Source organism: Polypterus senegalus, chromosome 4 (assembly GCF_016835505.1).
Source record: "Polypterus senegalus isolate Bchr_013 chromosome 4, ASM1683550v1, whole genome shotgun sequence".
Lineage (NCBI taxonomy): Eukaryota > Metazoa > Chordata > Cladistia > Polypteriformes > Polypteridae > Polypterus > Polypterus senegalus.
In genome coordinates, this window is record NC_053157.1 from 169,326,326 (window position 1) to 169,346,239 (window position 19,914).

The following is a 19,914-nucleotide window of genomic DNA, read 5'->3' on the forward strand; positions in this document are numbered from 1 at the left end:
TCCATCAATACCTTCCCTCTCCAAATGCCCTTGTACAGCTGCTGAGTATATGTTCTAGGGTTCCTTTCTTGGAACACAGAAGGCATGCTCTGACTGCTATTCCTCAATGAGAAATCCAATGTGGTTAGGCTCTGCTTTACAAAGCTTGGACCAAGCCACTTTCCAATCCACCACATTCTCCCATCATATCCAAGTTCCCTGCTGCTTCATTCCCACAGCTTTGCAGGATGTCCTCTCCTCTACTGCTAGTCTTATATCTCTTTGAACTAGGCGGCGCCCTTCCTTCCCTCTGGTGGTATTTGATTGGTGAATTGGAAAGGATCCTTACCCAGCTTGGACTTCTATGACATAGTTTTGCCTCTGCTTCCTAAACCACATCCTCTAACCTCCACTTTCTGCCTGTCCTCATTTGGATCCTTACATTAGCCACCATCTGATCACTTGAGTCTGTACTGCACGGCTTCTCTGGCTCTTGGAGGAAGAATTCAAGGTATCAAGAATTTGAAGGGCAGTTGCAGTTTGTTAATTCTGTAGAATGTGATGCTGCTCAGGCTCTTTGGCAGCCCCAGGCATCTCCTGAGGTGGCCAGTGACATTTCTTTCAAAGGTCTCAACAGTTGAGAGTGTACAAGGAGTCACGAGAGGCCAAAGGATTGTGGGTAGAATGCCATGCTGATAGATCTAGACTCTAAACTTCCTTGGTAAGCCAGACTTCTCTATGGCTTTCAGCCAGCCATTTAACTCCATACAAGTTTACTGGATGAATGCTGTGTACCCGAGTGAGCTGTCAAAAGCTTTACCCAAGATCTTTACAGGCTTTTCTGTGATGGTTAGGATGGTTGTGCCTGTGATGATAATATGGAACCTGTTCTCCACCTTGTTCTTGAATTGTACTGGTGACATGATTTTTAGTCAATGTAAGATGTACCAGCTTGTGAGGAATGGCGCCATAAGCATTTTCAATGTCAAACCACAACACGGCCACGTTATATCTGTTCTTTCTGGCCTCCCTAATGAGCTGTGCCAACACTCTGTGTGTTGTAGATAGCATGGCATCCATAAAATGCCACCCTTCTAGACTGATATATCGATGTAGGTGTTCTTTGTCAGGTAGGTGCACAATATCTTGGAGACAGCTTTGAATTTATTTTGTTTAATTCAAATCACTTGCATGTAAAGAAACACCAAAGATGAATGTCTGATAACCTGATGCTTTATGTTTCAATAACTATGTGGTAAAGATAGACCTATTATGATATGAATTGTAAGCTAAATTAGTTTCATTTGGACTATTCTGTGGTCTGAAATCACTTAAAGTGGTCATAACCTTACACCTGAGTCAAGTCTACTAACGAATTGGGAAAATATAAATCAATGTGATATATAATTGCTGTAGGTTCACCTAATATTATGACAAATTCAATAAGTAGCACTTGCTTTTATACTATAAGAAAGAAAAAATTTGTTTTTTGTAAACTTTTTGGCTACTGTGACAAGCTTGGGGGTACGGTTGTGGGTGATTGGTAGGAGTGGAGGAATTCAAAAATCACCTGAAATGGTTCAGTTTCAGTTTGACCGACCATTTCCTACTGAAGTGTGAATGAAGCCTCTTTCACATCACACACTATCTCCCATCGGCCCTTGCACACTCTAGCTGATAGCTGGTAAGTCAAATCACTGCTATTTCTACAGTGTAACTTTCCCAGGAGCACTGTTAAAACCTGGGAACAAGACACAGCTAGCTTATGCTTCATAGTATCACTTTTTCAGCAATCGCCATTCTACTGTATGATCACAGAGGTGGTGATGCCAAATATAGGTGAGCACTAACATAGAAATCCTCATGGAATTTAACTACAAAGACAAAACCTCTAAATTAAGAGTTTTCTATAGTTACGTTTGGACTGTACAGTGTTTAGTATTAGGGGCACTGCATTAATTTTTTTTGTTTCTGTGCAGCACACTGGAAGGCTTTTATGTAGATGATGCTTTACAAGGCCAAGGAATTTACACCTATGAGGATGGAGGCGTCCTTCATGGTACATATATGGATGGGGAACTGAATGGATCAGCACAAGAGTATGATTCAGAGGGATTCATGATATTTAAGGGCCAGTATAAGGATAACAACCGCCATGGAGAATGCTGGGTCTACTATCCTGTAAGTAGGAATGGGACATGTAAATCTACTTTAAAATAATTTAATGCTGCTACTTTAACAATGTTTCAAATAACCAAGTTCTTACTTTTCCAAATACAAACTTACCTTACATTGTGCCTCTTAATTTACCAAGCTGTTTCTTAACCTTGCAATACTATGTGTTAAAGTTCACTGATCTATGCCACAAGCAAAGTTTTTATTTGCAGAAAACTTTCTTATTGCTATTACAAACAACTATTTTACACCAATGTGCAAGATTTGTAGCACATGGTCTCTTGCTTTGTTCTGTCAATTTTATGATAAGTTAATGTCTCATCTTTCCTTTTATCATACTCCCTATACTTAATACTTTGAAATTACTGACATCTTGCCTGAAGAAGGGGCCTGAGTTGCCTCGAAAGCTTGCATAATGTAATCTTTTTAGTTAGCCAATAAAAGGTGTAATTTTACTTGGCTTTTCTCTACATTCATAATGGCTAACACGGTACAACACCCTAGTACTACTTTATCTACAATAAAATTTTCTTGTTGTAATGTAATCATATCTATCTATCTATCTATCTATCTATCTATCTATCTATCTATCTATCTATCTATCTATCTATCTATCTATCTAGAGCATAACTAAAAAAAGATTAAATACTTGTGCCACCACAGTGGATTCTGGTCTTTTGCTAAGCTGAGTATCATACAGTCTCCTCATTGTATTTTGTATAGAACAGTGTAAAGTAGTAGCCTTGCACAGGAAATTGCTACATTCCCATCTTCATACTGCATATATTGTGTGTTGTTTTGCATGAGCTTGAATAAGAGGTAAAATAGAAAAGAAATGTAGAGTTTTATGAATTTTCTATGTAATAACTACAGTACAATGAAAATACCACTCATGTACAGAAAAGTGCTCATTTTAAGAACATCAGCCAGGGGATTCAGAAATGAACATCTGCAAGAAATCTCAGTATTGGCACCCCTATTTATGTTTACAGCATGACACAGTTTTTGCTGTGCATAGTATTCACTGGGAAAATGTCGTAAAGATTAATTTTGCTATCCATCCATTTTCTTCAACAGCTTATGCATAGAGCATTGAAGCCATCGCTGGCAACAATAAACACAAGGCAAGACCAAACACTGGAAAGGATAATAGATCTTTGAAGTTTACATACCTAAAATAATTAATTCATTATTTTTTCAGGTTTTTATTCTACTTTTTAACCACAACACACCACTGCTTCTTCATAACACACAACATATTTTGGTTTGGTTTTCATCTGTCGTTGCCTTTTTAATGTTTCTCTTTGTGACGGCAGGTGCTAGTATTTTCAGTGTATTCTGTCTGCAGCCACATTGAGGACCATATAAACAGGATCAGGCTCAAGGCAGGAACCAATCAAAGAAAAGACTGCATACACCCGCAGTCATTAATACAGGGACAATTTCCCAATCAATGTAATATGCAAAAGGCTTGAAATTCAGCTTGAGAATATGGGAAATTTGCCTTTTGTTTAATAAATACAGCACTATTTAGCTTTTAAAAGACCTTGAAAATCTTGCTCCTCTTTCAAAATAAAATAAATAAGAAGCTTTTGTTATTGGCACTTTCACTGGATTATGGTATGTGTTTTATAATACATGACACAGTGATGTGACCAGTCATTTGGGAGTTGCAACCATTTAAGCATCTGACTTAATTGCAAGATCTAGCATCTTGCTGTTGAAGGTGGTAATTAGAAATGATAATGAGATTGTTCGCTTTTAATTTAAAAACACAATAGGCAGTTCTTATAAGAGTAGGGTCTTTGCATTCTTCTTGTGAATGAACCGGACACGAGTACGATGGTCCATTTAGCTTTTTTTTTTTTTTTTTTTTTTTTTTTTTTGCTTACTTTGCTCTACAGTGTCTATCCTAGGGGTACTTTGTATAAGGCAGGAAATAGGATTGAATGGGGTGCCACTGTTGCAGGGCACATACCTACAGTTGTTCATACAGGCACAATTGATTGTTGTCATTTAATTTAACTTGCACGTCTTCCAAAAAGACATTAGGAGAATGAAGAAACTCCACATTGACAGTGGTAGCTACAAGTTTCATCTGAAATGGCTATCTCTGTACTTGTAGCTAGTCTGTCTTTAATGGTGAGAAAACTAGCTGGTCTGTAAGTTTATTAGAAATAGAATTAGTGAGTCATTATTGTAAAATTTTACAATGCCATAAATTTACGTTCATCCTCTCACTGCTTTAAAGCTGGAGACAAATCACTCCAATATGTAATCTATTACTGTCACTGCAAAATTATAGAGACACACTGTTAGTGGGGATACTGAAACAGTATATTTCATTAAATAAAACAAATAAGCAAACACTAAATATGAGTTTTTGAAGGAATTTTAATAATAATAATTACAATAATAACAGTACAATAATTTTAATAATACAATAACTAATGTGACAAACACATGCAGCACATATTTTCATTTTGATGAAGTTTCCACTTATGAGTGCAGGTAAGACAAATTCTGCATATGAATTAACAGTCACAAGCAATACCAGATATCTAATCATTTACTGTATGTGAAGAACTTCAAACAACACTACAAGGACCATTTTCATAACAATTCTTAAATAATGCACTGATCATCTCAAACGCATCCTTAACAGTGGAACTAATGTAAAGGGAGATTAAAGTCTGAGGTTCGATCCCAGTGAGGGGTGCAGTTGAGTGTGTACACCTGATGAGCCCAAATATGGGTGAAACACGTGTTGCATACTCTTTACATTATTTGACAGTTAACTATGTTATGTATGTATGTATGTATGTATGTGTGTATATATATCCTCTTTAATAAAACCCCTGTGTGTGTCTTCTGGTGAAGTGCGCATGCGCGGGGCCACATGGCCCGTGTTCAGTCTCTTCCTGTGCATTCCCTGTGTGTGCAGAGAGAGAGAGACACACACAGGTGCGTGCACGAGAGAGACAGACAAACACACCGGCGCGACAGACAGACAGACACACACACACGAGAGAGAGACAGATACACACACAGGCGCAAGCAAGACAGACAGGCGCGAGAGAGAGACAAAATAGACACACACACACAGAGGCGCACGCTTAAGAGAGATACACGCATGAGAGACAGACACACACACACAGGCGCGCGTGTGCATTGTTGCAATGTTACTTTTCTTGGTTGTTTATTAAATTACGGATTTTTCAAATGTTCATTTTTTTCCCTGTGCTTTAAATTCATTAAACAAAAAGTGTTTACAATAAGCAGTCTGTAAGGCTGTAGCATGAACTCTTGTAGTGTTAGTATAATTAACTATTTTTCTGCTTAAAAATCTTTAAAAAAAATATTTACATACAGTTTGTACTGTCCGGAATGGATTAATTGTATTTACATACAATCCTATGGGGGAAATTAGTTTGGGTCATGACCAAATCGGGCTGCAACCAGAGTTTTAGAATGAATTACGGTCGTGACCCGAGGTTCCACTGTGTATGTATGTATGCATATACTATATATGTATATGTGTGTTTGTGTGTGTGTATGTATATATAAGTGACTGATTTTCTTGGATTTCACTTTAACAGCAACAATTACAAGAGCACAGTTACTGTCCAAAGCCCCAGTACAACCACAAGCAGAGTGGTGGCTCTGAGACTAAGGACCTGCACTGGTATGCGTATTATGGTACTATGTGATATCATCTACTGTTGAATTCTACTCTGTACTTGTAATATTTCTATTGCATTATTATATTGTATTGAGGATTACTTGTGTTGTTTTATGTGTATTGTATTGTATTGTATTTACCCCCATTTTTGACACCTACTGCACATCCAACCAACCTGGAAAGGGGTCTCTCTTTGAACTGCCTTTTCCCAAGGTTTCTTCCATTGTTTTCCCTACAAGGGTTTTTTTGGGAGTTTTCCTTGTCTTCTTAGAGCGTCAAGGCTGGAGGGCTGTCAAAAGGGCAGGGCCTGTTGAAGCCCATTGTGGGACTTCTTGTGTGATTTTGGGCTATACAAAAATGAATTGAATTGAATCTGGAAGGTTGCTGGTTTGAATCCCTGTCACTGCCAAAACATTCTATTCTGCTGGGCCCTTGAGCAAAACCCTTAACCTGCAGATGTTCCTGGGGTGCTGTACAGTGGCTGACCCTCTGACCCCAAGGGGTATGCAAAAACTAACAAATTCCTAATACAAGAAATTGTATAAGGCGAAATAAAGAACAAAAAAAAGTTTCACTGTCCAATTTGAGCAATATACTGATTGCAGGAGGCAATTCCTTTACTTTCCCATCTAAATTCAAAATGGTGTTTCAATGAGCATCTCTGACAGGTAAATCTTTGCTGACAACATTAACTTAAGTGGCCCTCTGATAAACAGCAAAAACATAAGTGCTTTGAGTTCAGAAAATCTGGCTTCTGTTTGTGTGATTTTTTTTTTTCTTTTTAAGTTTATTTACAAAACTTCAAACTATGCTCTTTATGACAAAAAATACATTGTCATTTACAGAATCCTTTGAAACATCATGTGTTTTATCCTCCTTTTTTTTATACTCGGGCATAGATGTCACACTTCTAGCAAAAGTGTTTTTTGGTTTTTTTTTCCCTTTATAGTTTGTTTGACTTGCCAACATACGTACCAACTCCTTTTGCTACTGTAGCCTCTTGAACAGGGAGTCTCAAACTCGGTCCTGAGGGCCCACTGTTTTCAATTAGACTCCTGGGCTAATTAAGTGAACTATTATTTCCCACTAGCCAACCCGCATAATCAGGCTGGTTTTTTAATGATTTTTAAGCACAGGGAGAAAATTAACATTTGAAAAATCGGTAGTGTAATAAATCAGCAAGAAAAGCAACATTGTAACAATGCACGGAACGAACCAACACACAATCGTCCATGACTGAAAACTGGCGGACCGTCCTCGTGCCTTCTCCTGCCAGACGGAGGGATGGCGGTGCACGGTGCAGAGTGTGGAACGGAAGGAGAGGGGAAGGACGTCCATTCAGCTCCGTCCGTCATGCTAGTCTGCTGATTTCTCGTTCAGTATGCACTGCCCGCTCATGTGCCCACCTCCAACTCGTCACTTGAGTCGTCGTCTTTACACAGTCCAGATGTACCTGTGACTGACGTAGACTTTTCATTGCTCTGTGCGGATTTGGCTGCTTTTCTATATATAATCCACCAAGACACCCGACCACGGTAGTAACGAGGTGGGAGGGGGTTGTGTACAAAGGGTTGGGAGGCAACCAGTGGGAGCGTATGAGTCGCACTTGGGAATTCCACGGTTTGCAGCAAGAATGGAGTTCAACGACATACCCATGCCGGGTAGACACACGATCAATGTCATGCATAATTATTTATTGAATGCTAAACACTTCTGGAAAGACACGGTTGTCTAAAACGGGTTGGTGTGAGAATACAACAGTAAGTGAATGAAAAGATGGAACTCTGGAGAGAGCAAAATACAACACAATGGTGAACCCGCGGCATAACAAATGTCGCGTGGCTCAGACGTGCATGTGGACTCTTACCACAGACGAAAGGGACTAACTGGGTGGTCGGCGAGTTTTTGCGTCCGGGCAATTGGGCAGGCAGTGTGAATGCCTAGAGAGCGAGGGTAGACGCCGGCCAGTGAAAAAGGAGTGTTGGTGGGCAGGAAAACGTCTTCCATGTTCCTGCAGGAGCATCTAAGAAGACTCATGTTTGTCGCGGATGTGAATAGCTGTATGTAGCGTGTAAAACAGTTTGCTATGGTGCACGTGGTCGTGCGTTGTAACCGAAAACTCGGTTTTTAAAGACTGCTCACTTCATTGTGCTTTAACCTCAGTTATAAAGGATTGTTTTAAGGATCCCATGGGATACCCCTCACAAACCGTTTCACACGCTGCATATGGCGATTCACCTCCGCGAGAAACATGCCTCTATGAACAGTCAGCATAGCTCGGAGGTACATGACATTAACCTGACCTGCACTGCATGTGGCCTCTACGACAGACGAATGTAAATGACGCCATTTTTTCTGTGTCGTCGCATCTGAGTTGGTGGGCGTGGCCCTGCGAGTTGTCGTCGTATCCAATGGTCTTGGAGTTGGTGGGCGTTGCTCCTTCCTGCGTGCGCCATAGGTGTCTCACTTGTCGGCGGCTTAGTGAATCCACGCCCCCTTCTGGCATGCTTTCCATGGTTGTCTTGCCTTTTCATGGGTGTCTTGCCTTAGTGAATTATATATATAGGTGTTCTGTATTTTGGGAACAATGTAGAAGTTTAAAAACTAACTTTGGGAAAAAAAAAATTCATTCTACTTTTCCAGTATTCTAATTGTTTCATTAATCAATTATTTGCTAATTAGTGGGTCTGATGCTAAAGTAGTTGCAGCCTTTGATTATTCAGTGTTTGCCTCGGTGTCTGCTCTGCTCATTTTCAGTTGTTATTAATAAGATACAACGAAGGGGGATAACTGCACAGAGAATTTCATTTGTTTAAAGACCTGTGCACAATTGAAATTGATCCCATATAATGGTGCTCTACTAGTATGTTTGCAAACCTTGAGAAACAATAAATCCTAAGCAATGTGCAGTCTGTATAAATCATGAAAATAAACTTTAATAATTGTATTTTGAATTTGCAATGCTGCCAAGGAGGAGTTAAACTACTTTCAGTTGCAAAATGTTTGGCACATTGTCCTCATTAACAGCAAAATGAGCTCGAAAAAAATTGAAAAATTTGTTTTGTGGCCTTAAAAATCCTGAAATCAGTATTCATATTCACTAAGAAAGATGGTAGTCTGAGCTGCGTGTCTGGCAAGTACAGGAATAATAAATTTCTATAGATTTGCTTTTAACCTGCACACATTTACATTTGTAAAACAGTGCTGTTTATGGGAATTTATGTACAGAGCCACAATGACACCTACTACAAATGAAATCCATTGTTGATAAAATCACCATGCGCAAACTCATATTCTTTAACAATGAACATGCAAGAAAACGGCAATCAACCAGCTAAAACCTAGACAATTATCCCTCTGTAGACTTTCCCTGTTCATATGGTAGTATCAAGCTGCAGGTTATTTCAAGAAAAAAGAAATTCTCCTTTGGAGCTTTGCAACATTTTTTTTTTTGCTTTCTTCCTTGTTTTCATTTTTCTGCTCTACTCAGTAACTTTGTTTCATTTTATAGTCATTAACTTTTTTTGTAGAACATATTGGTATCTAATTGACTCTCCTACACAACAATCCTCTTTATTTAGCCATTTTGTAAGTTGACAGAAGGCCTTTGAAATTAACAACTATAACCACACATTTAATGTTTTAAATAAAAAAAATCATTAATGCATTTTATCATGGGGCTCTGAGCTACTTTGGCATCCTAGGCTCTTGCCTAATGATTAAGCCTGCCCCTGCTCACATGTTAATCCACTCATAACATGTTTCATACAGTTTAAAGAACTTTATTACAAGACTTGTATTATTAACACATTAAACTTGACCAAACTGATATTTCCTATGATAACCTTTCCTTAGTTAAATTGTAGTAACTGTATGTAACTATATGGTCAGAAAACTGTCACTCTACATCCTACACAACAAGGATTGGCATGTCTTGGAAAAATGTTCACCCAAAAAAATTTCAAAACCCACATTGTTGCACAAGAAAAAAGCCCAATACCTTCCATATACACACTGGCACACTGGAAAATGGGTTTTGCTTTCCCCCTTGGGGAATTGAGAATGATGGAATGGGTGTTCACCATCAATGGCAATGTAGGAGGTTTCCCGATGGGTGAAAAGCACACTAATAGAGTGAATGGGGCGATTGAAAAATAGCTCAGAATGGCTTTTTTAAACCCAAAAACTAAAACTTGCAAACAGTGCCAGTGCTAGGTTATTTTGCACCCTATGTCAAGCTTAAAGTTTACTAGGTCTCTTCAGTAGATAACCTGTAGAAACCAATCAAAAATAGACTAATTGGGCAGGTAAACTGCAGACTTGACAATACAGCAGTAATTTGGCCCAATTCCTCTTTAAAGAGTTTAATGCTTGTTGCAGAACAGACTTCTGGAGCACCTACGTATTGCATACAAAGTAATGATTAATCAACTACTTTTTATTCCCATACTTCCTGTACTTTCCAACATTTACAATAAAACTACACCTTTATATTAACTGTACGTATTTCTTCTAAAACATACACTCTATACAGTTCATTATATATTTTAATACAAATCAATCTTACAAGCCTATGTTAGTTATTCAGTAAAAGGCAAACTACCGTGAAATACACACTCAGGGGTAAAAACTAAAACCATCCATTCATTATATTGGAATGTTTTAACTGTAAAAAATTAACATAAAAGGAGAGGGATTAATGTTTTTAAAAAATGCTTCTTTTTGGAATGTGTCATTGCAGCAGCATCTTTCCTTTGGAATTTGGTATCTGGGGTGAGTATGTGCAGGTAAGTTGTGCATCAAAACCCCTTGGATCACAAAATTCCTTTATATAGTGCATATTCTAAAAATGACTTTTTCCTGTATCTTTCCACTCTGTTTGGGTGGAAGATGTGGACAACATGAACAGCAATCACTAATGACATACATGCTCATGTAGCTGAAGTAATTGGAAACATCACTAACCACTGCTTGCACAATGTAAAAACCACAATTTCATTCAGACCAAAATTTAAATAAACTCAACCTTGCTATTTTAGTTTAATACTAGCAGATTGATTGTTAATGGAAAATTGACTCCATATGTATGTAAACAAATCTAAATATCTAAAATACTGGTATGTAGTATTCTTTAATTACTTGTATATACTGTGCAGCATAAAGCATATATGCTTGCTACTAACTGGTCATTTGTATTTTAAAACTAATTTTAATTTATGTACTAAGCATATCAGTGCTTCTAGTGCATCCTTCTGATTAAAACAAATTCTGCCCAAAAATATATATTCCTTAACAGAATATACAGTTGGTTAATTGCATTCCATGCATTCAATGCCTGCTTTTTTAAATTCTTCTCAGCCCTGTTCATTTCAACTTCCAGAGGCCATCTGGTGGTGAAAATACTTAAAGCAGTTTACAACAAAAAAGGTAATCTGCCTGTCAACAGCTGATTTTGTTGTTCTGATGTGCTATAGGTTTTGAAGTCAATATAACTATAAAATGACTGCAGCAGTTGACAGCAAACATTTAAGATGGAAATTAGAACTGTCAAAAGGAATTAGTGGAAGAATACTGCTAAATATGCAAACAGCAGCACTACAGAATTCTTTTAGTATTTAAGGAATTCTGGAGTGCTCAAGGAGCAGCTAAAATGCATTAGGAATAACAAAGGAGAAACTTTGCTATGTAGGGAACATGGCTTACTATATAGTATTTATATTGATTTTTGTAAAATATTTGTGAAAGATTAATAAAGTACCCCATCATATGATACAATATAGGAAAGAAGGATTCATGGTTACAAACTGGTACAGAATTAAACTTCTTCTTTCGGCTGCTCCCATTAGGGGTCGCCACCGCGGATTATCTTCTTCCATATCTTTCTGTCCTCTGCATCTTGTTCTGTTAAACCCATCACCTGCATGTCCTCTCTCACCACATCCATAAACCTTCTCTTAGGCCTTCCTCTTTTTCTCTTCCCTGGCAGCTCTATCCTTAGCATCCTTCTCCCAATATACCCCGCATCTCTCCTCTGCACATGTCCAAACCAACGCAATCTCACCTCTCTGACTTTGTCTCCCAACCGTCCAACTTGAGCCGACCCTCTAATGTACTCATTTCTAATCCTATCCATCTTTGTCACACCCAGTGCATATCTTAGCCTCTTTAACTCTCCCACCTCTAGCTCTGTCTCCTGCTTTCTGGTCAGTGCCACCATCTCCAACCCATATACAGTGCATCTGGAAAGTATTCACAGCGCATCACCTTTTCCACATTTTGTTATGTTACTTATGTACATGTGATTTCTCAGTTTTTTATTTTTAATAAATTTGCAAAAACCTCAAGTAAACTTTTTTCATGTTATTATGGGGTATTGTGTGTAGAATTCTGAGGAAAAAAATGAATTTAATCCATTTTGGAATAAGGCTGTAACATAACAAAATGTGGAAAAAGGGATGCGCTGTGAATACTTTCCGGATGCACTGTAACATAGCTGGTCTCACTACTGTCCTGTAGACCTTACCTTTCACTCTTGTTGATATCCGTCTGTCACAGTTCACTCCTGACACTTCTCCACCCATTCCACCCTGCCTGCACTCTCTTTTTCACCTCTCTTCCACAATCCCCATTACTCTGTACTGTTGATCCCAAGTATTTAAACTCATCCACCTTTGCCAACTCTACTCCCTGCATCCTCACCATTCCACTAACCTCCCTCTCATTTACACACATGTATTCTGTCTTGTTCCTACTGACCTTCATTCCTTTCCTCTCTAGAGCATATCTCCATCTCTCCAGGGTCTCCTCAACCTGCTCCATACTATTTCTACAGATCACAATGTCACCGGCAAACATCATAGTCTACTGGGACTCCTGTCTAATCTTGCCTGTCAGCCTGTCCATCACCATTGCAAGTAAGAAAGGGCTCAGAGCCGATTCCTGATGTAATCCCACCTCCAACTTGAATGCATCTGTCACTCCTACTGCAGACCTTGCCACAGTCACACTTCCCTCGAATACAGTATATCCTGTACAACTCTTACATACTTCTCTGCCACTTCCGACGTCCTCATACAATACAACAACACCCTGTCACATGCTTTCTCCAGGTTCAGAAAGACGCAATGCAACTCCTTCTGCCCTTCTCTAAACTTCTCCATCAATGTGGTGCTCTTTCTTGGCATGAAACCATACTGCTGCTCACTAATCATCACCTCACTTCTTAACTTAGCTTCCACTACTCTTTCCCATAACTTCATGCTGTGGCTCACCAATTTTATCCCCCTGTAGTTGGTATAGTCCTGCACACCCCCCTTATTCTTAAATATTGGCATCAGTACACTTCTTCTCCACTTCTCAGGCATCCTCTCACTTTCCAAGATTCCATTAAACAATCTGTTTTAAAAACTCCACTGCCATCTCTCGTAAACACCTCCATGCTTCTACAGGTATGTCATCTGGACCAATGGCTTTTCCATTCTTCATAGCTGTCCTTACTTCCTCCTTGGTAATCCGTTGCACTTCTTGATTCACTATCTCCACATCTTCCAACCTCTTCTCTCTCGTTCTCTTCATTCATAAGACTCTCAAAGTACTCTTTCCATCTGTTCATGCACTCTCCTCGCTTGTGAGTACATTTCATCTTCATCCTTTATTACCCAAACCTGCTGCATATCTTTCCCAGCTCGGCCCCTCTGTCTAGCCAATTAGTACAGGTCCTTTTCTCCCTCCTTAGTGTCCAACCTCTCATATACAGTGGTGTGAAAAACTATTTGCCCCCTTCCTGATTTCTTATTCTTTTGCATGTTTGTCTCACAAAATGTTTCTGATCATCAAACACATTTAACCATTAGTCAAATATAACACAAGTAAACACAAAAGGCAGTTTTTAAATGATGGTTTTTATTATTTAGGGAGAAAAAATCCAAACCTACATGGCCCTGTGTGAAAAGTAATTGCCCCTTGTTAAAAATAACCTAACTGTGGTGTATCACACCTGAGTTCAATTTCCGTAGCCACCCCCAGGCCTGATTACTGCCACACCTGTTTCAATCAAGAAATCACTTAAATAGGAGCTGCCTGACACGAGAAGTAGACCAAAAGCACCTCAAAAGCTAGACATCATGCCAACATCCAAAGAAATTCAGGAACAAATGAGAACAGAAGTAATTGAGATCTATCAGTCTGGTAAAGGTTATAAAGCCATTTCTAAAGCTTTGAGACTCCAGCGAACCACAGTGAGAGCCATTATCCACAAATGTCAAAAACATGGAGCAGTGGTGAACCTTCCCAGGAGTGGCTGGCTGACCAAAATTACCCCAAGAGCGCTGAGACGACTCATCCGAGAGGTCACAAAAGACCCCAGGACAACGTCTAAAGAACTGCAGGCCTCACTTGCCTCAATTAAGGTCAGTGTTCACGACTCCACCATAAGAAAGAGACTGGGCAAAAATGGCTTGCATGGCAGATTTCCAAGACACAAACCACTGTTAAGCAAAAAGAACATTAGGGCTCGTCTCAATTTTGCTAAGAAACATCTCAATGATTGCCAAGACTTTTGGGAAAATACCTTGTGGACTGATGAGACAAAAGTTGAACTTTTTGGAAGGCAAATGTCCGTTACATCTGGCGTAAAAGGAACACAGCATTTCAGAAAAGAACATCATACCAACAGTAAAATATGGTGGTGGTAGTGTGATGGTCTGGGGTTGTTTTGCTGCTTCAGGACCTGGAAGGCTTGCTGTGATAGATGGAACTATGAATTCTATTGTCTACCAAAAAATCCTGAAGGAGAATGTCCGGCCATCTGTTCGTCAACTCAAGCTGAAGCGATCTTGGGTGCTGCAACAGGACAATGACCCAAAACACACTAGCAAATCCACCTCTGAATGGCTGAAGAAAAACAAAATGAAAACTTTGGAGTGGCCTAGTCAAAGTCCTGAACTGAATCCAATTGAGATGCTATGGCATGACCTTAAAAAGGCGGTTCATGCTAGAAAACCCTCAAATAAAGCTGAATTACAACAATTCTGCAAAGATGAGTGGGCCAAAATTCCTCCAGAGCACTGTAAAAGACTCATTGCAAGTTATCGCAAACGCTTGATTGCAGTTATTGCTGCTAAGGGTGGCCCAACCAGTTATTAGGTTCAGGGGGCAATTACTTTTTCACACAGGACCATGTAGGTTTGGATTTTTTCTCCCTAAATAATAAAACCATCATTTAAAAACTGCATTTTGTGTTTACTTGTGTTATATTTGACTAATGGTTAAATGTGTTTGATGATCAGAAACATTTTGTGTGACAAACATGCAAAAGAATAAGAAATCAGGAAGGGGGCAAATAGTTTTTCACACCACTGTATAATTCTATATACACCATTTCTTTAGACTTCGCCACCTCTCTCTTCACCTTGTGCCGTATGTCCTTGTACTCTTGTCTACTTTCTGCATCTCTCTGACTATCCCACTTCTTCTTTGCCATCCTTCCTCTGTATACTCTCCTGTACTTCCCCGTTCCACCACCAGGTTTCCTTTTCCTCTTTGCTCTGTCCAGATGTCACGCCAAGCACCCTTCTTGCTGACACCCTTACTACATCTGCTGTAGTTTCCCAACTGTCTGGTAATTCTTCACTACCACCCAGTGCCTGTCTCACCTTCTCCTTAAACTCAACCTTGCAGTCTTTCTTTTTCAAATTACATCATGTGATCCTTAGCTCTGCCCTCACTCTCTTCCTCTTCTTGATCTCCAACGTCATCCTACAGACTATCATCCTATGCTGCTTAACAACACTTTCCTCTGCCACCACTTTGCAGTCTTCAATCTCCTTCAGATTGACTCTTCTGCAAGGATGTAATCTACCTGTGTGCATCTTCCTCCACTCTTGTACGTCACCCTATGTTCCTCCCACTTCTTAAAATACGTATTCACCACAGCCATGTCCATCCTTTTGGCAAAATCCACTATCCTCTGACCTTCTTCATTCCTCTCCTTGACACCATACCTACCCATCACTTCCTCGTCTCCTCTGTTCCAATCACCAACATGTCCATTGAAATTACAACTTTCTGTCTCTTGGGTACACTGTTTATCACTTCATCCAACTCACTCCAAAAATTTTCTTTCTCACCCTTGCGGGGCAGCAAGTTGGGTGTGCAATGGGTGAGAAAGAAGATATGATTTGATATGCACTAACAACATTCATAATCACAATTCCAATTTCCAGCTTCATAATCATTACTCTGTCTGACACTCTTTTCTCCTCCAACACACTCTTGACATACTGTTCCTTCAGAATAGCCCCTACTCCATTTCTCATAACCATCTACACCATGATATAACAATTTAAATCCACCTCTGATCCACCTGGCCTTACTCCCCTTCCATTTAGTCTCTTGCACGCACAATATATCAACATTCCTTCTCTCTATCATATCTGCTAAGTTTCTCTCCTTACCAGTCATACTGCCAACATTAAAAGTTCCTACCCTCAGTTCCACTCTCTTTACCTTCCTCCTCTCCTCCTGCCTCTGGACACGTCTCCCCCCTCTTCTTCTCCTTTTTCTTCTTCGGCCAGCAGTAGCCCAAATTCCGTCAGCACCCTGTTGACTAACAGTAGTGGTGGCAGTCGTTGTTAACCCGGGGTTTGACCGATCCAGTATGGAAATTTGTGCTGTTGTCTGTATATTGATTTGGCAAAATTTTACACCGGATGCCTTTCCTGATGTAACCCTCCCCATTTACACGGGCTTCGGACCAGCACAAAGAAACACACTGGTTTGTGCATCCCCTGTGGCTATGTTTACAGAATTAAACACTATACTAAAATAAAGTAATTGGAAGGGGGATGAGTGAACAACACGCTCACCTAGGCAATTCAGGGCCAAAGACAGAAGACCTGCTGTATGTTTTTTACATTATAAAATTGCTCCATAATGCCTCTTGGTGTCTAAAATCATTATAACTGCCATATTTGTTTCTTGCTAATAAGAAATTATGAATGCAGTTGCATGGAAACTGAATATGTTTAATTCCAGGCTCACTGACAGCCAATAATTAAGTATATTATATACTTAAAGTATATTATTTGAATATACATGAATTTGTGTGTAAAAATCTGGGGCTGCATTATTGAAATGTATTGATGACAACATGCTGCATTTCCAAAAATTAATTTATTAAACTTTCATACACAAGCAAAATGTGGTAACCATTAACCATTTGGAGGGGTGGGAATTATGTGGTACTGACTTGTTTTTGAGATGGAAATGTACTAACTTGAACAAAGACAAAGACACCTGCAAGATACATATCTGTGATTACAGAAGCGATAAGCTGTATTATCCAAGGCTGGCTCTATTGTAGTAGTAATGTTAGCACTGTACTGTAAAATGCATTGCTTCAACACTTCCGTAGATGGCATAAAAAAGCGTAATTGTTCTTAATATATTAGTGACATATCTATACTAATAAAAGGCAAAGCCCTCACTCACTCACTCACTCACTCACTGACTCATCACTAATTCTCCAACTTCCCGTGTAGGTAGAAGGCTGAAATTTGGCAGGCTCATTCCTTACAGCTTACTTACAAAAGTTGGGCAGGTTTCATTTCGAAATTCTACGCCTAATGGTCATAACTGGAAGGTATTTTTCTCCATTAACTGTAATGGAGTTGAGCTGGAATGACGTGGGGGGGCGGAGTTTCGTGTGACATCATCACGCCTCCCACGTAATCACGTGAACTGATTGTCAACGCAGTGCGTAGAAAACCAGGAAGACCTCCAAAAAGCGCTTAAGAAAACATGCAGTATATAATTGAGAAGGCAGCGAAAAACAATAAGAAGCGAGTGAGTGACATATACTACCATATTCATGAGTGTTGCTGCCTCGGAAAGAAAGAAAGGTGTAAACCTAAACTTTAAATTAAGTTCATAGACAGGCTACGCTGGCGTTTCACATGCCCACAGGTAATGCGGGATACAAGTTTAATGAGAGGACGCAGGATATAAACGAGAGTTTTGATCACTTTGTAACTAAGTTAAAATTGTAGGTGAAGGGGTGTGCTTATGCAAATTCCGAGACTGTGTTTGTGGGGGATTGACAGTTAAGGCGGTGGGGAGTCACGCCATCATCTCCCTCCCATTCATCTAATTTCGGTCTGAGCTGAGCTCAGCTAATGCCGCTCTTCAAGCAACTTCAGACTGCCACCAAATACTCACAGAAAAATCCACAAGTTAATACACACGCTATCTCTCGAGTTTCTCCACACTGAATCCTCCAGGCACTACTTACAAAAGGTCACATTGACAATCGTGTTACGTTATTTTTAAAATCTTTCCTTTTCTTAGCACAAGCACAGCTGAGAAGCTTGATGCATGTGCTCCATAACGCGTTAAAAATAATGCATTTAATCACACTTTGCATTACAAGCAAAGGGAGCTTTTGTCAATGCATGATTTCCTGGTACACGATTACATTGATCAGCGCATCCCGATTCATTTTACCCTCGCACCACCTTAGTTTGAGAAGAAGTATGAAAAATATGAGGTTAACACAGAAAAACAGATCACCAATTCAAGCTTTATGAATAATCGATTCGCCATCAATAATTGTTTTGGTAAAGCCATCCTCCTTCCATTTTATAATTTTTCCGCCAATAGCCATGATTAAATGAACGGTAAATAAAGTAAGAGCAAAGCGAGGGTGACTTATTTAGGCAGGCATATATATGACAGCAACACTCATGACAATGTCAATCATGTTACGTTATTATTAAAATGTTTCCTTTTCTTTTCATTACTTTAACACACTACTTCTCGCTGCGAGCGGGATTTTGCTATATATATAATATATGAATGACCTCCAAAGAGCTGAGACTTTTGATATCATGAACGTGTCTGCAAAACTGTGGTCTCCTGCCCAGCAAAAGTCGAGCAGCCAGCGCGTGCATAGCTGTGCCGGCCTTTGAGACGCTGACTGCGCTTCTGCCTTAAGTCAAAGTGAGCACTTTTAATTTTTTCATCCTCCCCTGCGCTATAGCCCAGACAAGTGCAAACACGGACCCCTTTTCTACACCACGGAAAAATAATATTAAGGCGATTCACACTTTCTTTTGCACGATACGATTATGAGGTCCTCACTCGGATTATGAAGACACGCACACGAGTGGAGGACTGACAGTGCCATCACAGCTGATTAATGGCAGGGGCGCCTCACCAGTCTACACAAGACCCACCGCGACTGTCCCCAAAAGGCGATCATAACGCCAGCTTAACACATCTCTCTATACTATATAAAAGAAAAAGGCAACTTTCTTTTCTTTACACCTTTTATCCCAAACCAAAGCCTTTCTCTTAACAGTGCAGAGGACACAAAACTAATTTTCTTTAAATGCCGGTAAGGCACATTACCAGAGGCACAAATTTGAACGCTCACATAGAAAATGTAATTTCTATACCACAGCCGTCGTGTAGCGCCTTTCAAAAGGGATCTACTACCGAGAGATGATCCATATACATTTTAGCTGCTGTTAGTTACTTACCTGTTGTGTTACACAGTCTTTAAAATGTAGTTTACCTGAAACCACTCCAGTAGTGCTCAATGTACCTGTACTTCTTAAAACGTTAATGTTTTACTGTTTAATAACTTATAGACTATATTTTATTATTTTTCCCTTGCACTCAGTGACCAAAGCTATACACACACATATAGACACATACAAACATACACACAAGTATATGTATGTGTATATATATGTATGTATGTGTATATATATATATATATATATATATATATATATATACACACACTATCTACATTATATATATATATATATATATATATATATATATATATATATATATATATATATATATACACACACACACACATACACACATATATATAATTTGTGTGTGTGTATGTATGTATGTATGTATATATATGATGCAGATAGGTATGTGTATATGTAGATATGTATATAGATATGTAGATATGAAGATATGTATGTATATATGTATGTTTGTGTGTGTGTGTGTGTGTTTTTATATATGACAGCAGCAATCCAAGCTGTGAGAAAACA

The 19,914-nt window shown here is 39.2% G+C and overlaps 1 protein-coding gene across 1 annotated transcript in view; it reads left to right on the forward strand.

Annotated features, from left to right (window-relative positions):
• setd7 (SET domain containing 7, histone lysine methyltransferase) overlaps positions 1-19,914 on the forward strand; it is an 80,839-nt gene that overhangs the window by 27,882 nt on the left and 33,043 nt on the right. Inside the window, exon 3 of the mRNA XM_039751657.1 lies at positions 1,959-2,160. Within this exon, the coding sequence (XP_039607591.1) occupies positions 1,959-2,160 (202 nt within the window). The remainder of the gene's footprint in view (positions 1-1,958; positions 2,161-19,914) is intronic.